This window comes from Myotis nattereri, assembly GCF_964212035.1.
Source record: "Myotis nattereri genome assembly, chromosome: 18".
NCBI lineage: Eukaryota > Metazoa > Chordata > Mammalia > Chiroptera > Vespertilionidae > Myotis > Myotis nattereri.
The window spans coordinates 39,874,904-39,894,593 of record NC_138093.1 but is presented as its reverse complement, the minus strand read 5'-3'; the positions used below and the strand labels follow the sequence as shown (position 1 = coordinate 39,894,593).

The following is a 19,690-nucleotide window of genomic DNA, read 5'->3' as shown; positions in this document are numbered from 1 at the left end:
GATGGAGGTGGCAGAGTTGTCACACTGGCATATAGTAGATACTCAGTGAATATTTGTTGAAGAAATAAGTTAATGAATAGCAGTGGAGGCCGGTTTGGTTTGGTTTGTTGTTGCTTTTGAACGTGGCGAGAATTGTGAACTAAAGCAGAAAGCAGGTAGTGAGTTGTTCGTCACAGACATGTTCCCAGCGGCCTGGGTTCCCTCCCATCCAAGACGCTGGTGAGTGAGAGCTGCCAGGATGCCCTTGACGCCACCTCCAGCTCTGCTCCCCGCTCCGGGGCTGGGCCTGCGTGTGCTGTGGCAGGACCACCGGGGCCCTGTGCACCCCCTTCCCCCATCCATCCACCCTCCCCAGTCAGTGCATGGGCCTGTCTGGCTACAGGTCTGCTCAGAAGCAATCGTTTGCCCCCAAGTCCCACGGCGAGGAGGTCTTAGGCCTCGGCCCTCCCCTGCAAGCTCCACGCGTGGGGACGCGACTCTTCTGCAGAGCAGGGCAGGGGAGGAAGCAGCTCAGAGGCTCGGCTAAGAGAGAGTTAGCAAGGCCCGTGGGCAAGCAGGCCGTCCCGTGGGGTCGGGAGGTGGACAAGGGGTGGGAGGAGGAAGCAGGACAAGCAGACACCACAGGTGGGACCAGAGTCTAAACGAGGCTGTGCCACAAGGAGGCTGGCATCTGGGGGACTGTTCCGAAGCGGCTCTGTGCACCCCCTGAGAGGAGAACAGTGTCCACTGTCCTGTCACCATCATAAACCTCTGGGAGGAAGGATCTGAGCACCCTGCTCGGCCTTGACCACCGTGGCTACGGACAGCAGACAGGGCCCCGTCCCGAGGAGCTGGGCCTGGGTTTAGGAAGCACCTCAGGGAGGAGGATGTGCCAAGCTTGGGCCACGCAGGCACCAGAGTTCGGACCGAGGAGCAGGGCAGGGCAGGGAGGGGAGACCCAGCCATTCTCCTGGTGGACATACGCCCAGAGATGCCCACAGCAGCCCTACACACGCATGATGTGTCAACGCGTGAAGCCATCCAAGTGCCCGATGGCAGGCAGCGGGGACTGACCCACGGCACGCCACAGGCACGAAGACCAGCACAGGGAAGTGTTCCACCCGGGGCAGGTGGCCACGCTGCACCCCGAGTGGGAACGCAGCCTGAGCTACAGCGCACACTCAAGCCCAGGGGAGAGGCGCCAACACAGCGCTGCGTCTCGGTGGCAACATTTTTAAAAGTAATGTTTGTCTTCTCTCTGCAATGTTTTATATTCCGAGTTTTCCAAAAGATGTGTGCTTTGACCTTGTAATCATTAAACTGTGAAAAATAGTGTCCTTTTAAGTGTGTGTGTGTGTGTTTTCCGTGGAAACGCAGAAAGCAAACCCGCCCACTGCGGAACAGATGCTGCGGGCTGGCCGGCTGCAGGCCATCCTTGCTTACTTCCCACTTGCTTTAGTGTTCGCCGGCAGGGGAGCCGTTCTTGGTGGTAAATTATGAATTTTAGGGGCAGCATTAGATAAACAAAGACCCCTGGGTTGTGAAGGTTGCCGGCATTTGATTGGGAAGCAGCCCGGGTCTCTGAATGCCTGTTACCCCAGGACTCGGAGCTAAAATAAGACAGATGAGGGCACTGGCTGGCCCAGCAGAGAGCCTGGGCTGAGGGTCAGTCCTGGGGTACAGATTGGACTCACCAGCGCCCCACCGAGCCCACCCACAGCCTGAATGCCACCGACAGCATCTCTGGCTCAGCCCCGAGCTCAGGGCTCTGCCACCTCCTTCTCAGAACCAGTGAAATAAAGGCCCTAGGTCCTTGCCAAGCACAGACCTGTGATGCCGGGAACACCTCCGGCATCATCCTGGCCCAATAGTCGGCTGAGGGTCTGGCCCTTTCTTCTTGGTGCCGGTATAGACCCAGCTACAGGCAGTGATGGGTGCCCATACAGATGGGCAATGGTGCCAATACAGGTGGGCAATGGGTGCCAATTCAGACAGGCAATGGGTGCCAGTATAGACAGGTGATGGGTGCCAGTATAGACAGGTGATGGGTGCCAATACAAATGGGCGATGGGTGCCCAGAACTTAGCCTTGGTTGTCCTGGGCTGTGGCAGCTCTCTGCCACCCCTCCTGTCCTTCAGCCACCCCCAGCCCTCGCCCAGGTAGGGTTTCCGTGCCACTCAGCTCAAGCGCTGCCTTCCCATCTCGGGCTGGCTCATGTTTCCTCACTCTGTGGCTCAGTGACGTGGGTTGTTTTTCACTCCCCAGATCAGATCCGCTGCTGAAAGCAACAGCACTTTGGCTTTTCCCTACACAAATCTGTGTCTTTCCAACCTTCTGTTCTGGAAGGCTCAGCCCCTCGAGAGTCAGAGGAGCGGGGACACGGGGGCGAGGTCAGGTGGAGAGGCCTCGAAGGAGCTGGAGATGAGCATGTCCTTCAGGGGCCATCAGAAGTCCCTGGAGACCAGCCTCAGGGGGACTGGCCACGCCATTCCCCGTACAAGTAGCCACAGAACACGTTACTCAGTGCCATGTGCTCAGCCCCATTGGCTCTTCGTGCACATGATCATTCATTCTCCAGCTCTTTGAGGCAGGCAGGGCTACCTTCATTTTATAAAGGAGAGGGGAGTTTCAGGGCAGTCTCGTCACCTGCCCAAGGTGGCATAGCTGGGTAGTGATAAAGCCAGGATTTCACTTTAGGGCTGGTCGCCCATAAGTCTACGCTCTTTCGGTCTCCTGCTGAGACTGACCTGCCTCAGTGCCACCATCTAGACAGGAATGCAGATGGAAGACAGAAGGAGCCACGTGGCATGACCGTGGACACTCGGTGTCGGTGGCTGCCTCTGTGGTTCAGGGCTGCTCCCCTGGGCGAGAGCCATTCCAAACGCCGGGCTCACAGGGCAGCCCTGAGGCCATCATTTCAAATGATGTTGGGGAGCGTAGTTAGCCATGGGTCAACTGTGTGCTGGTCAACCAAATGACCACCGTGACCTTGGACTGGATGGTCCAGCATGGCCTCATCCATTACTCAGTGACGGGCCAACAAAACTCCTGACTTCAATCCCCCGGCTCTCAACCAGGGCTGCATTTCTCCCCGGGGATGTTGGGTGGCCACAACTTAGAGATGCTCTGAGCATCTAATGGGTGGAGGTCAAGGGAGCTGAGAAACTTCCTACGAAGCACAGGACAGCCCCAAGCAAAGGACCACCCAACTCTATGTCACAGTGCAGAGGCCAAAGCACCCTGCTCCCAGCACTCAGCCGAAAGGAAGACTCACCAGATCCCAGAAAGGCAGCCATTATTCCTGGGAAGCTGCCACTGGGGTGGGGCCGGACAAGAGTTGACTGTGACCCCAGCTGCCCACATCCTGCCGGGCTTGCCCTGGGCGTTGGGTTTTCCAGTTTGCCTTATTTGAGAGTGGCCCATGGAGTTTAGCCTTTTCTTTGGGTTAAAATCAGGAATGGAAACTTTAACCTCGAAGTGGAAACCAAACAGAAAATGAAAAAGTATGTGTAATAATGGAAGCGTGTGCAAATTTTAGTTGAGTTGTTCTTTTCTGTAAGGCTACCCCCGCACCCCCACTGCACGGCACCCCTCCAGGCCATGGGAAGGCATGCAGCTGCCCACTTGAGACAGTAGGACAAGTGCTTGGATTGGGATCCAGACGCCAGGAATAAGCTCCCAGCTCTGCCTTAACTGCCTGGAGAGGAGCACTGACCTTGAGCTTCACCTTCTCCCCAGTGACAGGGGCTGTGCCTGCACATCCCCAGGGGCTGTGATTCTCAAGAAGCGACAGGCATAAAAACGCTTGGCAAGACTACAGAGTGGAGTCTAACCGCTCCCCGACCGCAGTCACACGCACACAGGGCTTCTCCCGTGGAGCCCGTCTTAGATGGTCCCACATGCCCTCGGCCTCTGCGTGCTTCTCTGGGCGACGCTGTCTCCCAGCTGCACGGGAGAATACTCTGTCTCGGGAAGTGGAATGTGGATCCACCTGACGTCACTCGTGGCCCAAAGGGCGTGACTGCGTCCGGGACGGTGCCTCCCGTTATGACGATTAAGCAGATGATGTTGGTGACACAGCTTTCCTTTAACAGGGGGTAAGTTTGCGACGCCACCCAAGCTTTCTTGCCACGGAGCCCAGCTCGTGGCTCTTTAGTGCTCATCTGGTTTTGTCTTTCTTTAACTAACAGGATGCTGGACTTTTACTTTCAAATCAACACAATTTCAAGGGTGATAAAAAAAAAAAAAGCTTATAAAAGAAAAGGCCCCGTCTCAGGCCACCTGAGTTCTGTGCCTGCAGGGCCTGTCCACCTCCGTGTGCCGGTAACTCACTTCTCTCTGCTGGTCTGGAAGCCCTGGCAGCCACTCTGACACGCGGTTTCTCATAACCACCCCCTCTTGCCTGTAAAGCCTTGTTATGGCAGCAGCTACTGAGAGGACACATGAGCCATGTGTTGATGTGCTGTGAGTCCCTGAGAATAGAAACTTCTATGACTAAACTCTCCACGAACACAGCAGAGCAGAGAGCAATCACGATGCTCCTGTGCTCGGCAGCCAGCTCACCCTGGGTTTTCCATTTCCCTGTCGTGAAGGGTGATACCCTGGAAGGTGCTCCCCGCAAGCCCGTCGTGTTTGTTTCAGGCTCAGCACCCGTGCTCTCTCTGCCCCTGGGGCCAAGCGCCGCCTGAGGAGGGCACGTCGGTGTCCCCAGGGCTGTGGCGGGAACAGGCAGAGGTGGGCAGGCCCGTGCATGGGAACCAGGCATGAGAGGACCCGAGCGTCTGACCCTACTGCTCTTACCCAGGGTTGGCGAAGGGTGGCCGGGGCCCCCATCTGGGCAGCCTGCTTTGTCAGTAAAGTTTTACTGGAACTTCGCATGCTCACTGGTTTAGTATTTCATAGCAGTTTTTGAGCTGAGTCTGCAGAGATGGGGAGCTGCCAATGAGATCTTGTGGCCGGTAAAGACCAAGCTGTTTACGATCAGGTCCTTCGGAGAGAAGGTCAGCTGACAGCTGTTACCCCTGGAGTCGGGGAGGAGTCCAGTGGTGAGTCCCAAGGCGCAGAGAGAGCGCCTGAAACAGGGGCGGCGTCCTTGCCTCGAGCCTTCCCATAGGAAAGCGGATGTGAACACCTGGGCAGTGAGTTAATAGTACAAGAGATGGGCCCAGCCAGCGTGGCTCAGTGGTTGAGCACTCACCTATGAACCAGGAGGTCACAGTTCAATTCCTGGTCAGGGCACATGCCCTGGTTATGCTCTCGATCCCCAGTGGAGGGTGTGCAGAAGGCAGCTGATCAATGATTCTCTTTCATCATTGGTGTTAGTATCTCTCCCTCTCCCTTCCTCTCTGAAATCAATAAAACATATTTAAATAATAATAATACAGGAGGTGGGTGGTGAGGGGAGTCAGGGGTCAGTGGCGCACACAGGGATCCCAGGAGCCGTGCGGACAAGGCACTGACCGCAAGGCCCCAGCCCATCCCTCCTAGTGCATCTCAGGTGGCAGTGGTCACCCAGGAGACAGGTGAGGAGCCCAGAGAGTTCCGTCTGCCCAGGGGCAGCATCTGAGCCCAGGGCACGGGATTCCAGAGCCTGCGCTCTCACCGTCAGCTGAGAGGGGCAGGTGGTGACCGGCTCAGGGCTCACTGAGGGGGGTGTTGCAGGTTGGGGTGGCCGTCCACGCAGCGAAGCAGAGGTGGGCTGAGCAATGCCAAGGGTGAGGGAGAGCCTGGGAAACAATCCACCTGATGCATCCTGAGCCTCTGGCCCTGGGAGGGGACAGGCCTTGCTGGGACTAGCCGCTCCCAGAGCTGCTCAGAGCGCCCCCAGGCACCATGCACCAGCGGGGCCAGCAGGAGAGCCGGCTGCGGGTGCAGTGATCCTGGGGGCCTGGGGGGCCTGAGGCAGGTCTGTGTGAGGCCGGCTGTCTGACCTGCCACCCACCACAGAGACCCCATCCGGCCCCTCTCCCTGCAGCCGGCTGATTGGCGGGCTCAGCACAGCGAGGCCCGGGAAGGACCGCCATCAGGGACCCTGGGTCAAACCCAGGCAGCACCAGGGACTAGTGACAGGTCCCGAGGCAAATCTCCTATTGCTCAGAGCTTAGGTTTTTCCACCCAACCTCACTGGGTTGGCATAAGACTGAACGAGCTGAGATGGGACCGTGTATGGAAATACCGGGTGGTCTTCTCCCAAAAAGAACTATTTTCTAGCAGCAGGACAAACGCAGTGTCCCCTGTGGTCAACACAACCTCCCTCTCCCACTGCACGAGCTCACCTGCGTGAGCAAAGGGATCCTGGGAATTATATCCTTTTCAGGGATAGCCTCTTAATACAGCTTCCTGTCCCTTCCCTGCCTCCTGGTTCGTTCTATCTATCATCTATCTATCTATCTATCTATCTATCTATCTATCTATCTATCTACCTATCTCTAACACACACACACACACACACACACACACACACACGCACCAGGAAAGAACATCAAGGTCACCTCCAGTCCCGGCTTGTACACCTGTTTTGTAAACAAGCAGGTCCCACTGGAATTAAACTTATTCTGAACTCAAACGCACTCACACGGTCTTTCTCTGCAAGACCAGGCTGGACCCGCAGGGTCTCAGAGGCTCACTGGCTGCAGAAAACTCCGGGGAGAGGCCAGTGCCTCGTGCTCAGAGCATTCAGCCCAGAGCCGGCCTGGGGGCACCCTCCGCACAGCTGGGCCCCCCGCAGCTGTGACCTGGAAACACGACCTTGTTCTTCGTCACCAGCCCAGGAGCCGGCAGAAGGAGGAGGGGCCAGCAGCTGCCACTTCCCTCCCCCATGCCCATGGGGCCCCTCTGCCCCGCAGAGCTGCTGCCCTGCCTTCCGCAGGTCTCCTGGGCCGGTAGGAGCAGGGTGGGGGGTGTGGAGCCGGCAGGGGAACAGTTTAAACCCAGAACCAGCCCTGCGCGCATCAGTGCTTAGATTCATTTCAAGATCGCAGAATGTGCTGGCGGCGTTTTTCTAAAGGGCAACCCTGGTGTTCCCGAGCTGGGAGGCCCCTCCCTCTCATATACTTATTCCATCTTCCGCAGCAGGAGGGGACAGGGCACCCAGGCCCAGCACCAGGGCAGGGAGGGGACAGGGCACCCAGGCCTGGCACCAGGGCAGGGAGGGGACAGGGCACCCAGGCCCGGCACCAGGGCAGGGAGGGGACAGGGCACCCAGGCCCGGCACCAGGGCAGGGAGGGGACAGGACACCCAGGCCGGGCACCAGGGCAGGGAGGGGACAGGACACCCAGGCCCGGCACCAGGGCAGGGAGGGGACAGGGCACCCAGGCCCAGCACCAGGGCAGGGAGGGGACAGGGCACCCAGCCCGGGCGCTGTGTCAGCTTGGCTCTGGGTAACAATGCCCCCTTGGCTGGCAGTGTCCCCCTTCTATGAGGCCGAGTGCATTTATTTATGTTGACACATGTCTTCCCTTTTGTCTCTGAGCCATGTTCTGGGGACTGCACTGTGCAAAACAAACAGCCGCTGTAGAAGCCACTTGGCCAGATGGTGTCAGGAAAAGTGGAGGAGTGTGATCTTAGGTAATTAAAATGTTGACTCAGATCACGATTTCTGCGAGAAACCTTTCTAGGGCACAGGACGCCTGCACCTGGGCCTGTGCACCACGGGACCGGCTGTGAGCGTGAGGTCAGGCTCCTCCAGACGCGGACCCTGCGGCAAGGGGCGGTTACCCGGGAGCTGGCCTGGGAAGCCCCGGGAGGTGTTAGGGGTGGCAGGGTGTCCCATAAAAATGGGGAGCCCTGAGCCCAGGACCTGCGAGGGCGCCTGCCCTGGAACAGGGTTTGCAGGTGATCCCGCAAGATGGGTCCTCAGGGTCCCAATATTCCCGTGTCCTGTGTGAGGGGCCAGTTTGGACACAGAGACAGATACACACGGGGGAGGCCGTGTGAGGATGAGGTGCAGATTGGGGTGATGCTTCTACCAGTCAAGGGGTGCCAGAAACTGCCCGCTGCCCCCAGCAGCCCCCAGCACTCTCAGCTACTCCCAGTATCCCCAGCTGCCCCCAGCTAACCCCAGCACTCCCAGCTGCCCCCAGCAGCCACCAGCAGTCACCAGCTGCCCCCAGCTATCCCCAGCACTCCCAGCTACCCCCAGTATCCCCAGCTGCCCCCAGCACTCCCAGCTACCCCCAGTATCCCCAGCTACCCCCAGCACTCCCAGCTACCCCCAGTATCCCCAGCTGCCCCCAGCTATCCCCAGCACTCCCAGCTACCCCCAGTATCCCCAGCTGCCCCCAGCACTCCCAGCTACCCCCAGTATCCCCAGCTACCCCCAGCACTCCCAGCTACCCCCAGTATCCCCAGCTGCCCCCAGCTACCCCCAGTATCTCCAGCTACCCCCAGCACTCCCAGCTTCCCCCAGCAGCCCTCCAGCACTCCCAGCAGCCCCCAGCAGCCCCCAGCAGCCCTCCAGCACTCCCAGCAGCCCCTAGCAGCCAGGGAGAGGCCTGGCGCACACTGTCCTGCAGAAGGAACAAACCTGCTGACTTCCAGCCTCCAGAGCCGTAAGGAATAATGAGCTGCTTGCGAGCCACCCGGGCAGTGGCACTTGGTCACAGCTGCCCCAGGAAACCAGTGACAGTGGGTGTGAGGGTTGCAGGGAAGGAGGGAATCAATCAAGGACCTCAGCAGCCACGTCCCCAGCGCTGCCTTCGTGCCGGCAAACCCCAGGAAACAGTGGGCCAGGGTCTGCAGCTCCACCCTGAGGGGCAGCTGCCAGGAGGCACAGAGCTGCTCCGGGTTCTGCCCCGGCGTCCACCCTGGCATCCAGCCTGCAGGCGCCCAGGGCAGAGCCGGCCACGGGGATGGAGGGCCTGAGGCCTCGGCTGGAGAGAGCTAACCCACCCCCCCTCCAGGCTGCAGGGAGGTTTAGTTCTGAGTTTAACACATGGGCTATTTGAATAGGATACATATCATTGACCCCTCTGTTTTGGGGGACACTTCTGCTCATCGTGCCCCTAAAGCAGCGGTTCTCAACCTTCTGGCCCTTTAAATACAGCTCCTCATGTTGTGGTGACCCCCAACCATAAAATTATTTTCGTTGCTACTTCATAACTGTAATGTTGCTACTGTTATGAATCGTAATGTAAATATCTGATATGCAGGATGGTCTTAGGAGACCCCTGTGAAAGGGTCGTTTGACTGCCAAAGGGGTCGCGACCCACAGGTTGAGAACCGCTGGGCGGCGAGGCGCTGTGCGCAGAGCATGGCAGCCGCGTGCCACAGGCCCGGCGACGGCCAGCTGCTCTGGGAGGGACCTCAGGCTGTGTGCCTTTTGAGCTGGGCTCCTGTTCCCCTCACGTCCCGACGCAATCAGGACGGGCATGGGATTGGAGGTTCCTTTAGGCCAGGGTCCCCACTTTGCATTAACTCCCACTCGTCCTCCCCTTTTCCCATGATGCACCGTCACCCTCCAGCCCGCCTTCTTGGGACCCCTCTCTCAGAGCTTCTTGGTTTGACCCACTCGGTATCGTTCTCCACGGAGCCTCTTTCTCAAACTCTATTCTGCAGGCCATTTATAGGTGTTTTCGGGGGGCGGGGGGGGGGGGGAGCCACAAAACACAAATGCCTAGTGGGTGGACTCAGATTGCAATAGAGAGAAGGTTCTGACAGTCCTGCAGCGAAACAACAAACACCTCCCTGAGTCAGTGTTTCCAAAATGTCCGTCCCCTCTTTCCGGGGTGCCACCATCCCGTCTCACAGAGCAGTGCGGGCCCCAGGCCTTTGTCAGCAACGGCAGAGAACAGGCCCTTTGGGAGCCCGCCTCTTTCCCGGGAAGGGAGGTCCTGTGAGCGGCTGGCCCCGGGGGGCAGGGCAGGGCCAGGCCTGGAGGAGAAGAGGCTCCATGTTGGGTACCGAGGGCCATGGGTGGGAGGTGCCCTGGGCTCTCCGTCCAGAACCCCCTCCCCCGAGGGTGGGGAGTGAGATTCCAGGGATGGGTGGGGCTCCCAGGAGCCCCGGTTTCCCGAGGTGAGACATCCTGTTCCCTCCACCGGATCTGCCCTTTGCCGACCCCCTTCTGCACATGGCAAACAAACCTCAACCCCTTCCCCAAGTTTATGGCCAGTGCCAGGCTCTGACCCTGCCCAGCAGTGTGGTGCGTGGGGCCCGGCTCCGGGGTCAAAACCCAGCTCTGGCTCCTGCCGGCGGGTACCGCTGGGCCTCATCCCCACCTGCAAAGTGACACCCATCAAAGTGCCACAGGATGAGTTGGCCGAATACAGGGAAACCTCACTGCAGCTGAGTCACCTGCCCAGACCGGGCACGTCGGCACTCCTCCACGTGTGGCTTCTCCGAGCTCGGCGCCTGGGCCTGGCCCCAGCAGAGCGCCTGCCATGTCAGAGCTGGCTCAGAACACACGACGAGGGCGCGGCCACGCTCCGAATTGCACTCCCATCTCTGCTAACGTTTCTGACAATGACATGTGTTGTCAAAACACACCCTCTTCACCAATGGAAAACCCCTTGATTTTCTCTCACTGGTTTTAGTCTCCTCTCCCCAACTAGGTTACAGGTGTCCTGTCATTGTTGGAAGCGAGTCCGGACCAGCGCATCCCTGTCCTGCGGTCACCACGGTCCCAGACAATCTCACCAGACACGTCCGAGATGCGCTGAGTTATCTGTCCCTCCCAGTCACGGACGAGATGCCAGGGGAGCCGGGACCCAAGGCAGAACTGCATCACAAAAGAAAACCCTTCTTAGCCCTCGGGGTGCCTCCTGCCCACCCTGGGGAGGTCCCTGCCAGTGAGGAACGACAGGACCCCCCGGGCATGTCTCTCTTCCAGACATTAACCCTCCTGTTCATTCTATGAAAATTTTATAACTTGGAATTCACACTCAGGAAAATCGCTCAGTGGGGATGCTTGCGGAGCCTGGAAAGTGTTAACAGCCCCGCTTCCATCAGAGAAAATCCCCTAGACCAGTGGTTCTCAACCTTCCTAATGCCGCGACCCTTTAATACAGTTCCTCATGTTGTGGGGACCCCCAACCATAAAATTATTTTCGTTGCTACTTCCTAACTGTGCAAACCAAACAAACAGTTGTAATTTTGCTATTGTTATGAATCATAATATAAATATCTGATATGCAGGATGTATTTTCATTGTTACAAATTGAACATAATTAAAGCATAGTGATTAATCACAAAAACAATATGTAATTATATATGTGTTTTCCGATGGTCTTAAGCGACCCCTGTGAAAGGGTCTTTTGATCCCCAAAGGTGTCGCGACCCACAGGTTGAGAACCGCTGCCCTAGAGGCTCCATCTATTATTCTTGTCACTAGAGGTGAAATTCATGGGCAGCATCCCAGCCCCACCCAACCTAATCAGGAGGTGACCACAGCCACCTGTGATGGCAAACGTTACATGACCTCTCACAGGGGCAAGAATGAGATGAACGCCAGCGGATTTTAGACGGCGCACAGAAATCGAGCCCATGCTAACTTTGTGTATTGCATTATTTTGAATTTGCATAACTGGACGGTTCATTCCCTGGGACTTGTACGCTCCCTCTGAGAGGAGTTTAAACCTCAGAGCAGGAAGGGCGGTGACGGGAGAGAGGCCATGACACAGGGTCAGCGTTGACGGAGAAAGACATTGAGCTGAAGGACGTGCTCCTGGAGCGATCACACAGCTCTGAGCATCAGACGCCCCTCCCGTCCCCCTCCCACCCCCCCCACCCCCCCCCCGCAGCGCTGCTCCTGATGAGGGCGCTGCCCACGTGAGAGCTGCCCTGTGGAGCCGGGACATGGCTGCCAGGCCTTCTCTGTGTCCTGGGTGCCCCCCCCACCCCCGCTCAACGGGCATCCTTCTGCCCCATGGTCTCTCTCCACCAACTCAATCTAACCTCCCAACTGGCAATCATCTCAAAATCAGGGGAGGTTAGATTTCTTCTTTTTCTCTTTCTTCTTTTGCTTTTTTTTTTTTTTTTTAAAAAAAAACAAAACAAAAAACTGAAATCATTTCAGGCTTCAAAGCTGCTAGAAAACGTTCAGCCCCCAATTTAAAGATGCCTGAACAGCCAAATCCTCTCTCTCCTTCAGCCCAGAGGGGCCTTTCTGTGCTCGTCAAAAGGGCTGGTGGGAATTTTCTGTCCTGAAACTAAACCAGGGGTCAGATCAGCTTCAGTCCGAGGCCCTGTGTTTACAGCCATAGCTAGAAACCAGCAGATGTGTATGTGTGTGTGTGTGTGTTTTCCAAACCAACCAAATCAAGGCATTCCGTAAAATTCAAACACTGTGCTCCAAACCGGAACTGTGGATGGAATGGTCAACAACGCTTTCTGTGCGGGGGCGGGGGGAGCGGCGCGTTTCTAAAGGGGATGCCGCAGGCCGGTCGGCTGAGACGGAGGGGTGAGCGGTGGTGGGCACAATTATTTGACTTCCCGAGCTGTTCTTTTGAAGCCTCTACACTTAATAGAAAGAGAAAGAATAATCCTCTTTGCCAGCCTTTTGTAGCTCCATCTCTATTGTTCCCGCTGAAATCCAAAGAGACGGACAAGATTCATTTTGTCCAGACAGCATTTGTGTATTTTATATAGGTCCGGGCTTTGAAGCGTGGATGGTTATGTGGGAGAAAAGGCAAAAAATGTACCTCTAATCTGAGGAAATAAATGAAAGGGGCCATCTCTGAAGCTCTCGAGCCTCACGCAGACCGTCCTGGGTGGTGTCTCTGACAGGCACTCCTTTGTGCCTAAGCTCAGCGTGGAAGTCAGCACCGGCTCAGAGGTGATGAAAACCAGACCAGACCATAAAGAGGCCAGGCGCTCGGCCAATGGAGGCTTTTCCAGAAAACCCAGGAACATGGCCCACCAGGCCAGGGAGGCTGTCCTGGACGACGGGCTCTCGGTCACGTGCCGTCCACGGCCTGGTCCACGGCTGGCGGCCAACCTTGGGGGAACCATGTGCTTGATGGGCACACACAGGGGCCTGGCTTACTCACCGGTAAGGCGAGTGGCTGACCAGATGCTGTGATTGATCAGATATTAAAGATAATTCCAGGTCCGGCAAGGCCAGCTCTCAATGGCCAGAGCTGGTCACCAGGAGCCACGCTGCTGGATTGCTATTGTGTTAGTCAAAGCCCTAAGATGGCCGCTGTCGGGGGACCTGGTGAGGGCCGGGGAGGCGGTAACATTTTGTGCTGAATCAGGCGTGTGGTGGGCCTCCGCCCTGAGAAGGGCTGGCCATAGGGAACTATTTGCAGTGGGTTTTAGCCCTGAACTCTGAGAACAATAACTTTCCATCTCCTTTTGTCGCCTGAACTCTGGTATCAAGGTCAGCGGTGGGTCTGGGAGACCCCCACGCATCTGGCTGGAGTGTGAGGGGGAGGCAGGTCTCCACAGGTGGGCGTGGGTACAGAGTCGGAGCCTGAGCAGAGGGATCTGGGAGGAAGGAAGACCCAAGGAGGGAAGGCAAGGACGGGGCTCACCTGGGGTGTGGGGGAGCTCCGAGGGGCCAGGCCCCCCACCTGAGACGTCTGCGTCTATGGCCTCCCAGCCTCTCGGGACCCCGGAGACTTGAGTTTGGACAGAGGCTGTCTCGTCTCCCTTCTGCACAGAATCCCGGGATGTGCTGGGGACATCTCGGCCCCCTGTGCACCTGCCCCTCTGCCGGCTCTGAGCTGTAGCCGCGTTCCCCCTTCCTCCCGCCAGCTGCTGCCTCCTGTGACACAGCCACTCGCCGGTGCACACGAAGCAGGGTGGATTGCAAGCTGAGGCCATCCTCCCCGGAGAAAGCTCCAAAACAGACACAGTTATTAAGAGCAAAATGGGAAATGTGGGTTTTACCAGATTTAGGGGAAATGTGAGATCAGAACTCTAATAAAATGCGGGGGAAAAGCAACTCCGTATGAACCACCAAATGTTTCCTGCTCCGCAGAAAATGTATAGTAAACGAGCCTATTCAGCATCAAAATAATCTCTTCCCTCCCAAACGGAGAGGAGGGTGGTACTAAGTGCTCACGGAGGGAGCGCCTCCAGGCGTCTGCTCAGAGCTCAGGCATCGGCGGGTGGCACTGCCAGTCGGCACGGCCGGCTGGCCCAGCAGCGAAGAAGACTCGAGAGCATGGACCTGAACGGGGGCCCTGAGCCGCACTCTACCCTTAGGCACATCGAGAAGCCCCAAAGCCTCATCTCTTCCTTTATAAGAAGAGAACCCCTGACTTTGCTGCTATTGGCCATAGGACGGTGACGAGGACCGAGTCTACGAAGGTGTCGGCGGCACTTGGCAAACAGAAGGGCGACGGCACCAAGGGAGGGCCGGCTGGCCTGGGCAGGGACGCTGCCTGTCTTTGTTCAAATGCTTTCCATTTCTTTTTTCCTCCTTGAGCCTGAAAACTAGCTGCTGAGTAGCACCGAGCACAGCAGGCTAGGGAAGTGGACGGTGGGGGTGGGGGGTGGGGGGCCGGGGTGCAGTTTGGCTGCTTCAGACCACAGTTTGCTTTCTGTCCAAGTCAGATCTCCCCAACAGAGTCCCCGCGGCCTCAATAAACTGCAGCCGGTGCACAAGCGTGAGGAGGAAGCCAGCAAGGTGGAACCTGGTCCTTGTGTTTCTCCCACGGGGACCCCCGCTAGAGAGTAGGAGCCATGGGGTGCGGTAGACGCCCAGGTAACGCACTGGGCACTGCAGGGGGGAGTGAGGCTGAGGTTCCGTGTGCCGTGCGCCTATGCCGCGGGGTGGGGGCTGGGGGCTAAATGTCCTTTAAAAGTTTGCAACTTCCAGACCATGTGCCATCCATTTGGTAGCGGAAAGGGATGTCCACCTTCTCAGACAAGGAAGCTAAAGCTCAGAGGGAGGTTTCTGCCCACATTCACATTGCAATTTAGTGACCCAGGAAGAAAAAGGGAGCCGGTGGGGACCAGGGTTGCCACGGCATTGCGTGGGGAAAGCAACAGCCTTGCTCTTTCGCAGGTTGGGAAACTGAGGCACACGTGGCAATGGCTGCTGGGCTTCGAGCCCTGTGTGCAGGCACATCCAAGAACGCCTGCAGCCCACAGCACGCCCCTGAGCTGCACGGAGGGGCCGCCTGACGGAGGAAGCCCGAGGCTCTGGGGGTGGGGGGTTGGGGGGGGACTGCTCACGGCAGTGACGGGCTGGGGACAAACCAGGACTCAGACCCAGATCTTCCGGCTCCTTGGCCTCCTCTCTCCCCCCACCAGCCTCCTGCTCCAGAGGAGGCAGACACCCATGAAATGGGCTGAGACCTAGAAACAAACTCTTTCCTCAGCCGGACTGTGGTGCACACAAGTCTAAAGCGCACAGCGAATGCCCTTTGAGTCCAGCCTCGTCGCCGTCAGTCCTGGAGAAGTTAGCCCCAGGAAACACTTCAAAAGAAATTGTCAAAGCTTCCTACCTAAGATTTTTCCGGCAGGGTTAGCTACGTATAGTAACAAAAATTAGAAACAGCCCAAATGTCCAACAAGAAGGAAGTAGTGCAGAACCGCGAGGCTGAATTGTGGAAGTTCACAAAGCAGTGAAAAGCCACCGTGAAGGCTGCGCGTGGGAAAAGCCGTCATAGAAAGAAAAAAGCACATGAGACCGTTTTTACTCCAGCAACTCCACAGAGACATGGGCACACTTGTTACAAACGATGGACTGGAGCACGAAGAAGTGAAAGTGGAAAGTTATTGGGCTAGCTTGGCAAGATTATGGATCTTAAAATGTTTATAATTTCCGCTAATAAATTCTATGGTATTTTTGTTAAAATTCCTCAAATTAAGACAGGGAAAAAAGACCATAGCTGCATGGGACATCTATTTAGTAACACAGACCGAACGGAATGTGATGCTCGGCTAGCCCATTGTTGTTTTTCTTTCCATATTTTGAGGCAATTCAGCAACTGGATAAAATTGAATAATGTGAATAAATGTGTATTTATACTATAATCCACAGCTCTTATTTTCTCCTTGGATCCTCTCATTAGCTTGTTAGTTCATTGGTTAACAACCTCGACGGCGGTGGTCTCTGTACTTGCTGCTTTGCCCTCGTGTTAAAGCCAAGTCAGAAAATGAACGTCTTTCTTCATTTATTTGTTTACTTTTGAGATATATTAGTTGAATCATATGAAATTATGATTTTTATAGGTCCAAAGTAAATAAATATCGGAAATTTCATCTGATCAAATGAGAACATTAAGGTAGGATTTTACCTTAAACCATCCTTACAACTATTGCGAATCATTCTATTTACTCAAAGTGCTGACTCCTCCACCAGTTTAATTTCTCTTTAAAAACCACAGACTTTGATATTACATTCTCTAGAGGTAAGATCCCAACAGCGCCACTCCAGTAGCCCCCGAATAGACCATTAAGTTAATCTAATCACACAGAACCCCCAGATTTCCTTCCTCCCCCACCTTTAACCCACCCCACAGACATCTAGGCTCCGACTCCGCTCAGGCGCCGAGCTACGGGCTGGGACACATGGAGGAGGGGGGGAGGTGTTGCTTCCCTCGGGAACACAACCTGGAGCTTAAGGCAGAAGAGATGGCCGTGGCCGTGGCCGTGGCCGTGGCCATGCAGGGACTTGGTGACCATTTTGTTTCAACTAACAAGTCAGATGGCCAGCGGTCCTTTCTTTACCAAACTGACTGACGGGTTGCTCAGACAGACTCTTCTGCCCCGTAGTGTTGGTAAGAACCAGCCGGGGCCCACGCCGAGAAGTGCATTATGACCTCTCCCTGCTATTCGTCCAGCCCAGCGCTGGCCCACAGCGTGCGTCTGGACAAGCTCCCGCAAGCCAGCTCCCGAGTGCCTGAGCCTTCCCGAGAAACGGAGGCACAACGCCTGGGGACTCTTAAAAGTAAAAATGAACATCCAATAAAAATTAAATCTACTTTTTAAAGACAGAGATGAAAAGGATGTTAAAATAAATATACCACTCAACAGGCGCTTCCCAGGACTGCTTCTGGGGGGCAGGGGGGGGGGGGCGTCGAGGCTGCAGAGGAGGTCTGCGGGCCAGCAAGCCTGAGAATTAGGCCAACGCAGGAAATGAAGCTGTTCACGGGGCGAGCAGAGCCAGGCGATGGAGGCTGAATAAACCACTGGCGAAAATGCCGTGGGTGAAAAACTTGTCCGGACATCACTTACAAGCGCCCCTCAAGTCCAGCTCCAAGCAACTAAGGCAGAGATCTGCTCCACAAGATGCTGCACCTCAACACCAGGCCTTTACCCGTGCCCACGCCCGCACCCACACCCGCACCCTCATGTGCACCGGCTACCGCTGCAAAGTCTGGGTCCCGCCCTGACCAACGGTGGCCAGGGGGCCTTGTCGCGCACACCCTCCCCTAACTACGCAGAGTGTGTCTTTTCTGGGCTTGTTTTCGCTTTGAGGGAATATCCCTACAGAATAAGCATCTTAAGAAATTAAAGTGGGAAGTCATCCTGAGACCCGCTAAAGCTTTGCCCGGGTTCCGCGTTGGGCCTGGCTGGGCCGCACGCCCTGTGCTCAGAAACCCGAGGGAGATGGACAAATGACCGGGGCTGCTTCACAACGCAGCCGAGAGCACACCAAATCCTGACCGTGGGCTTCCGTTTCCTGTTCCTGGTACCCAGAACAAGGAAAGAGCAAGCGGTGATAATAGTGATAATTAGTACAACTTCCATGTACTGGCTGTCTATTATGTCTCAGGCACACTAGTCACTTCTCATGTCACAGCTCTGCAATGAAGGTTCTACTCACTCTACAGGGGAGAAAATTGAGGCCCAGAGAGGCCAACTAACTTGCTTAAGGTTGCACAGCCACTGTGATTGGCCTGACCCTGCACCACATCCAGCTGCTTCCCTGCAAGCTGAGCCGACCAGGAGCCTGGGAGCCTGTTTCCTGAGGCTTGTGCCATAGCCGCACGGCCTCACCAGACAGAGGACGGAGCCGCACAGACCCTGCGTGCGCCTGGGCAGTCAGAGCCGAGAGCCCTGTGGGCCAACGTGCGCGCCTGGCATCAGGCAGGTGACCTCAGGCTCCGCCAGCCTCAGACCCCGGTGGTGGGGCGGCCGTGGGGACTTCACCAGGGAGACCTCATGGACAGACGGGTCATTTCTGCTTTGATCCAGATGATCTGGGTCCCGCGGAAATACAAATGGAAAGGTCCTGGTGAAAGTGGGTGTCTTAAGGGGGTCGGGGGAGGAACTTCACTGAGCAGAAAAGAGAGACCTGAGGTCGGTTTCCGCCAGGAGCCTGCCCTCGGCCGTCGCAGGGGCTGTGAAAGCCTGGAGTCTCCGTCCCTCCTGCAGGGGCCTCGGGCTCCATGATGCGCTTTGTCAGGAGCCCCCTCTGTGCGGAGCTGAAGTCCCCGACCCCGTCCCCTGTCGAATGCGCGGAGAGAAGGTGGGAAGGTGCCTGGGCCCTCGCTCGGCGGGTGTGGAGGGGGCTGTGGCCCCATCTTGTCTGCCGGGTGGGGCTTTGTATTCTGCTCGTGGCGCCACCAGCACCCCAGCTGTTCTTGTCCCTTCTACACCCCCTTTGCCCCGACCTCCCCATGGCCTGAGAGGACAGCCCAGCGGTGACGAACCCCCCAGCAGCGCTGGGTTCCGGGCTGCTGGCACCTGGGCCCGCGGTCCACGGCCGCTCCGGGCGCCCCGGGGTGCCCTCCCCTGCAGCTCCATGTGACTCATGCCCACCCAGGCCTTTCTGAGAAGGGCTGAGATCTCCCAGAAAAGCCGCCATGCTCAGCCCTTAAAACCCCAGGCAGGGCCGGAAGTGCCAGGGCCTCTCTGCCTCCACCCTGTGCCGCCCAGGCTGCAGCGAGGAGGGGCGTTTGGGACAACCTTCCCTGTCCCCTTGGTGTAAACACAGCTGGTCCCGTTCCTGGTAGGAATGCATAGAGCCCGGGGACACGGGGACACGGGGACACCGGGAGGTGGAGGGCCTAGAAAGGCCTTGTTGCATGAACGGGGCGGGGGGGGGGGGGGCAAGGGTGTTTGTCACTCGTGGTGGCTGAGCATGTCACCTCCTCCCTGTCCCCACGGCCTGCAGCGGCCGGGCCTTCCGGGCACAGATGCAGAGCGGCCTGCGCCGGGTGAGCCCTGAGCTTCGGGTGGGTGTGTCACGGGGCACACGGGCCGCGGGGTGCAGAGCTGAGCCCCACGGAAGGCCAGTCCCTCCTCCGTGGGCCCCAGTTAGTCCCCGGTCCATCGAGGTGTCTCACGTGAGCCAGCCCACAGTGTCCCTGCCTCTGGCGACGGACATGCTCTCTGTCTGGCTAAGGAAACAGGGCAGGGACAGGGACCGAACCAGCAAGGGGTCAACGAAGACGCAGGAACTACTAGAACCACGTCACAGCCCGAAACCTGGCCTGGCCGGTGCTTCCCGATCCCACCAGCTTCTGCTCGACGCTGGGCCTGCGCCCGGGCTCCCTGCTTCCTTCCGCCGGTCCATCTCCATCCCCCCCAGCCCCCCCCAAAACACACACACACACCCCTCCGCTCCACTGCCCATTGCTTTCGGAAAGACAGGGTTTGGAGGAGACGCCGGGTCCTTGCCAGCCCCTGTGGTCCCCCACACACAGTCACAAAGACTTTCTCGATGTTTCGGCCTTACCTGTCACTGGGAACTGGGCCTGCAGGACGGCCGCAATGACAAGTGCCTCCCACTTCATGCTGTCCATCCGTCAGTCCGGGATGAGCTGGGACGCAGGGGCCTGGCAGCCGTGCGGGACGAGTGACAAAGGG

At 57.3% G+C, this 19,690-nt stretch overlaps 1 protein-coding gene across 1 annotated transcript in view; it reads right to left on the bottom strand.

Annotated features, from left to right (window-relative positions):
* The window catches only part of CD247 (CD247 molecule), a 68,838-nt gene extending 49,148 nt beyond the window's left edge, over positions 1-19,690 (bottom strand). The window contains exon 1 of the mRNA XM_081112570.1: positions 19,560-19,690. Within this exon, the coding sequence (XP_080968696.1) occupies positions 19,560-19,626 (67 nt within the window). The 5' untranslated portion in view covers positions 19,627-19,690. The remainder of the gene's footprint in view (positions 1-19,559) is intronic.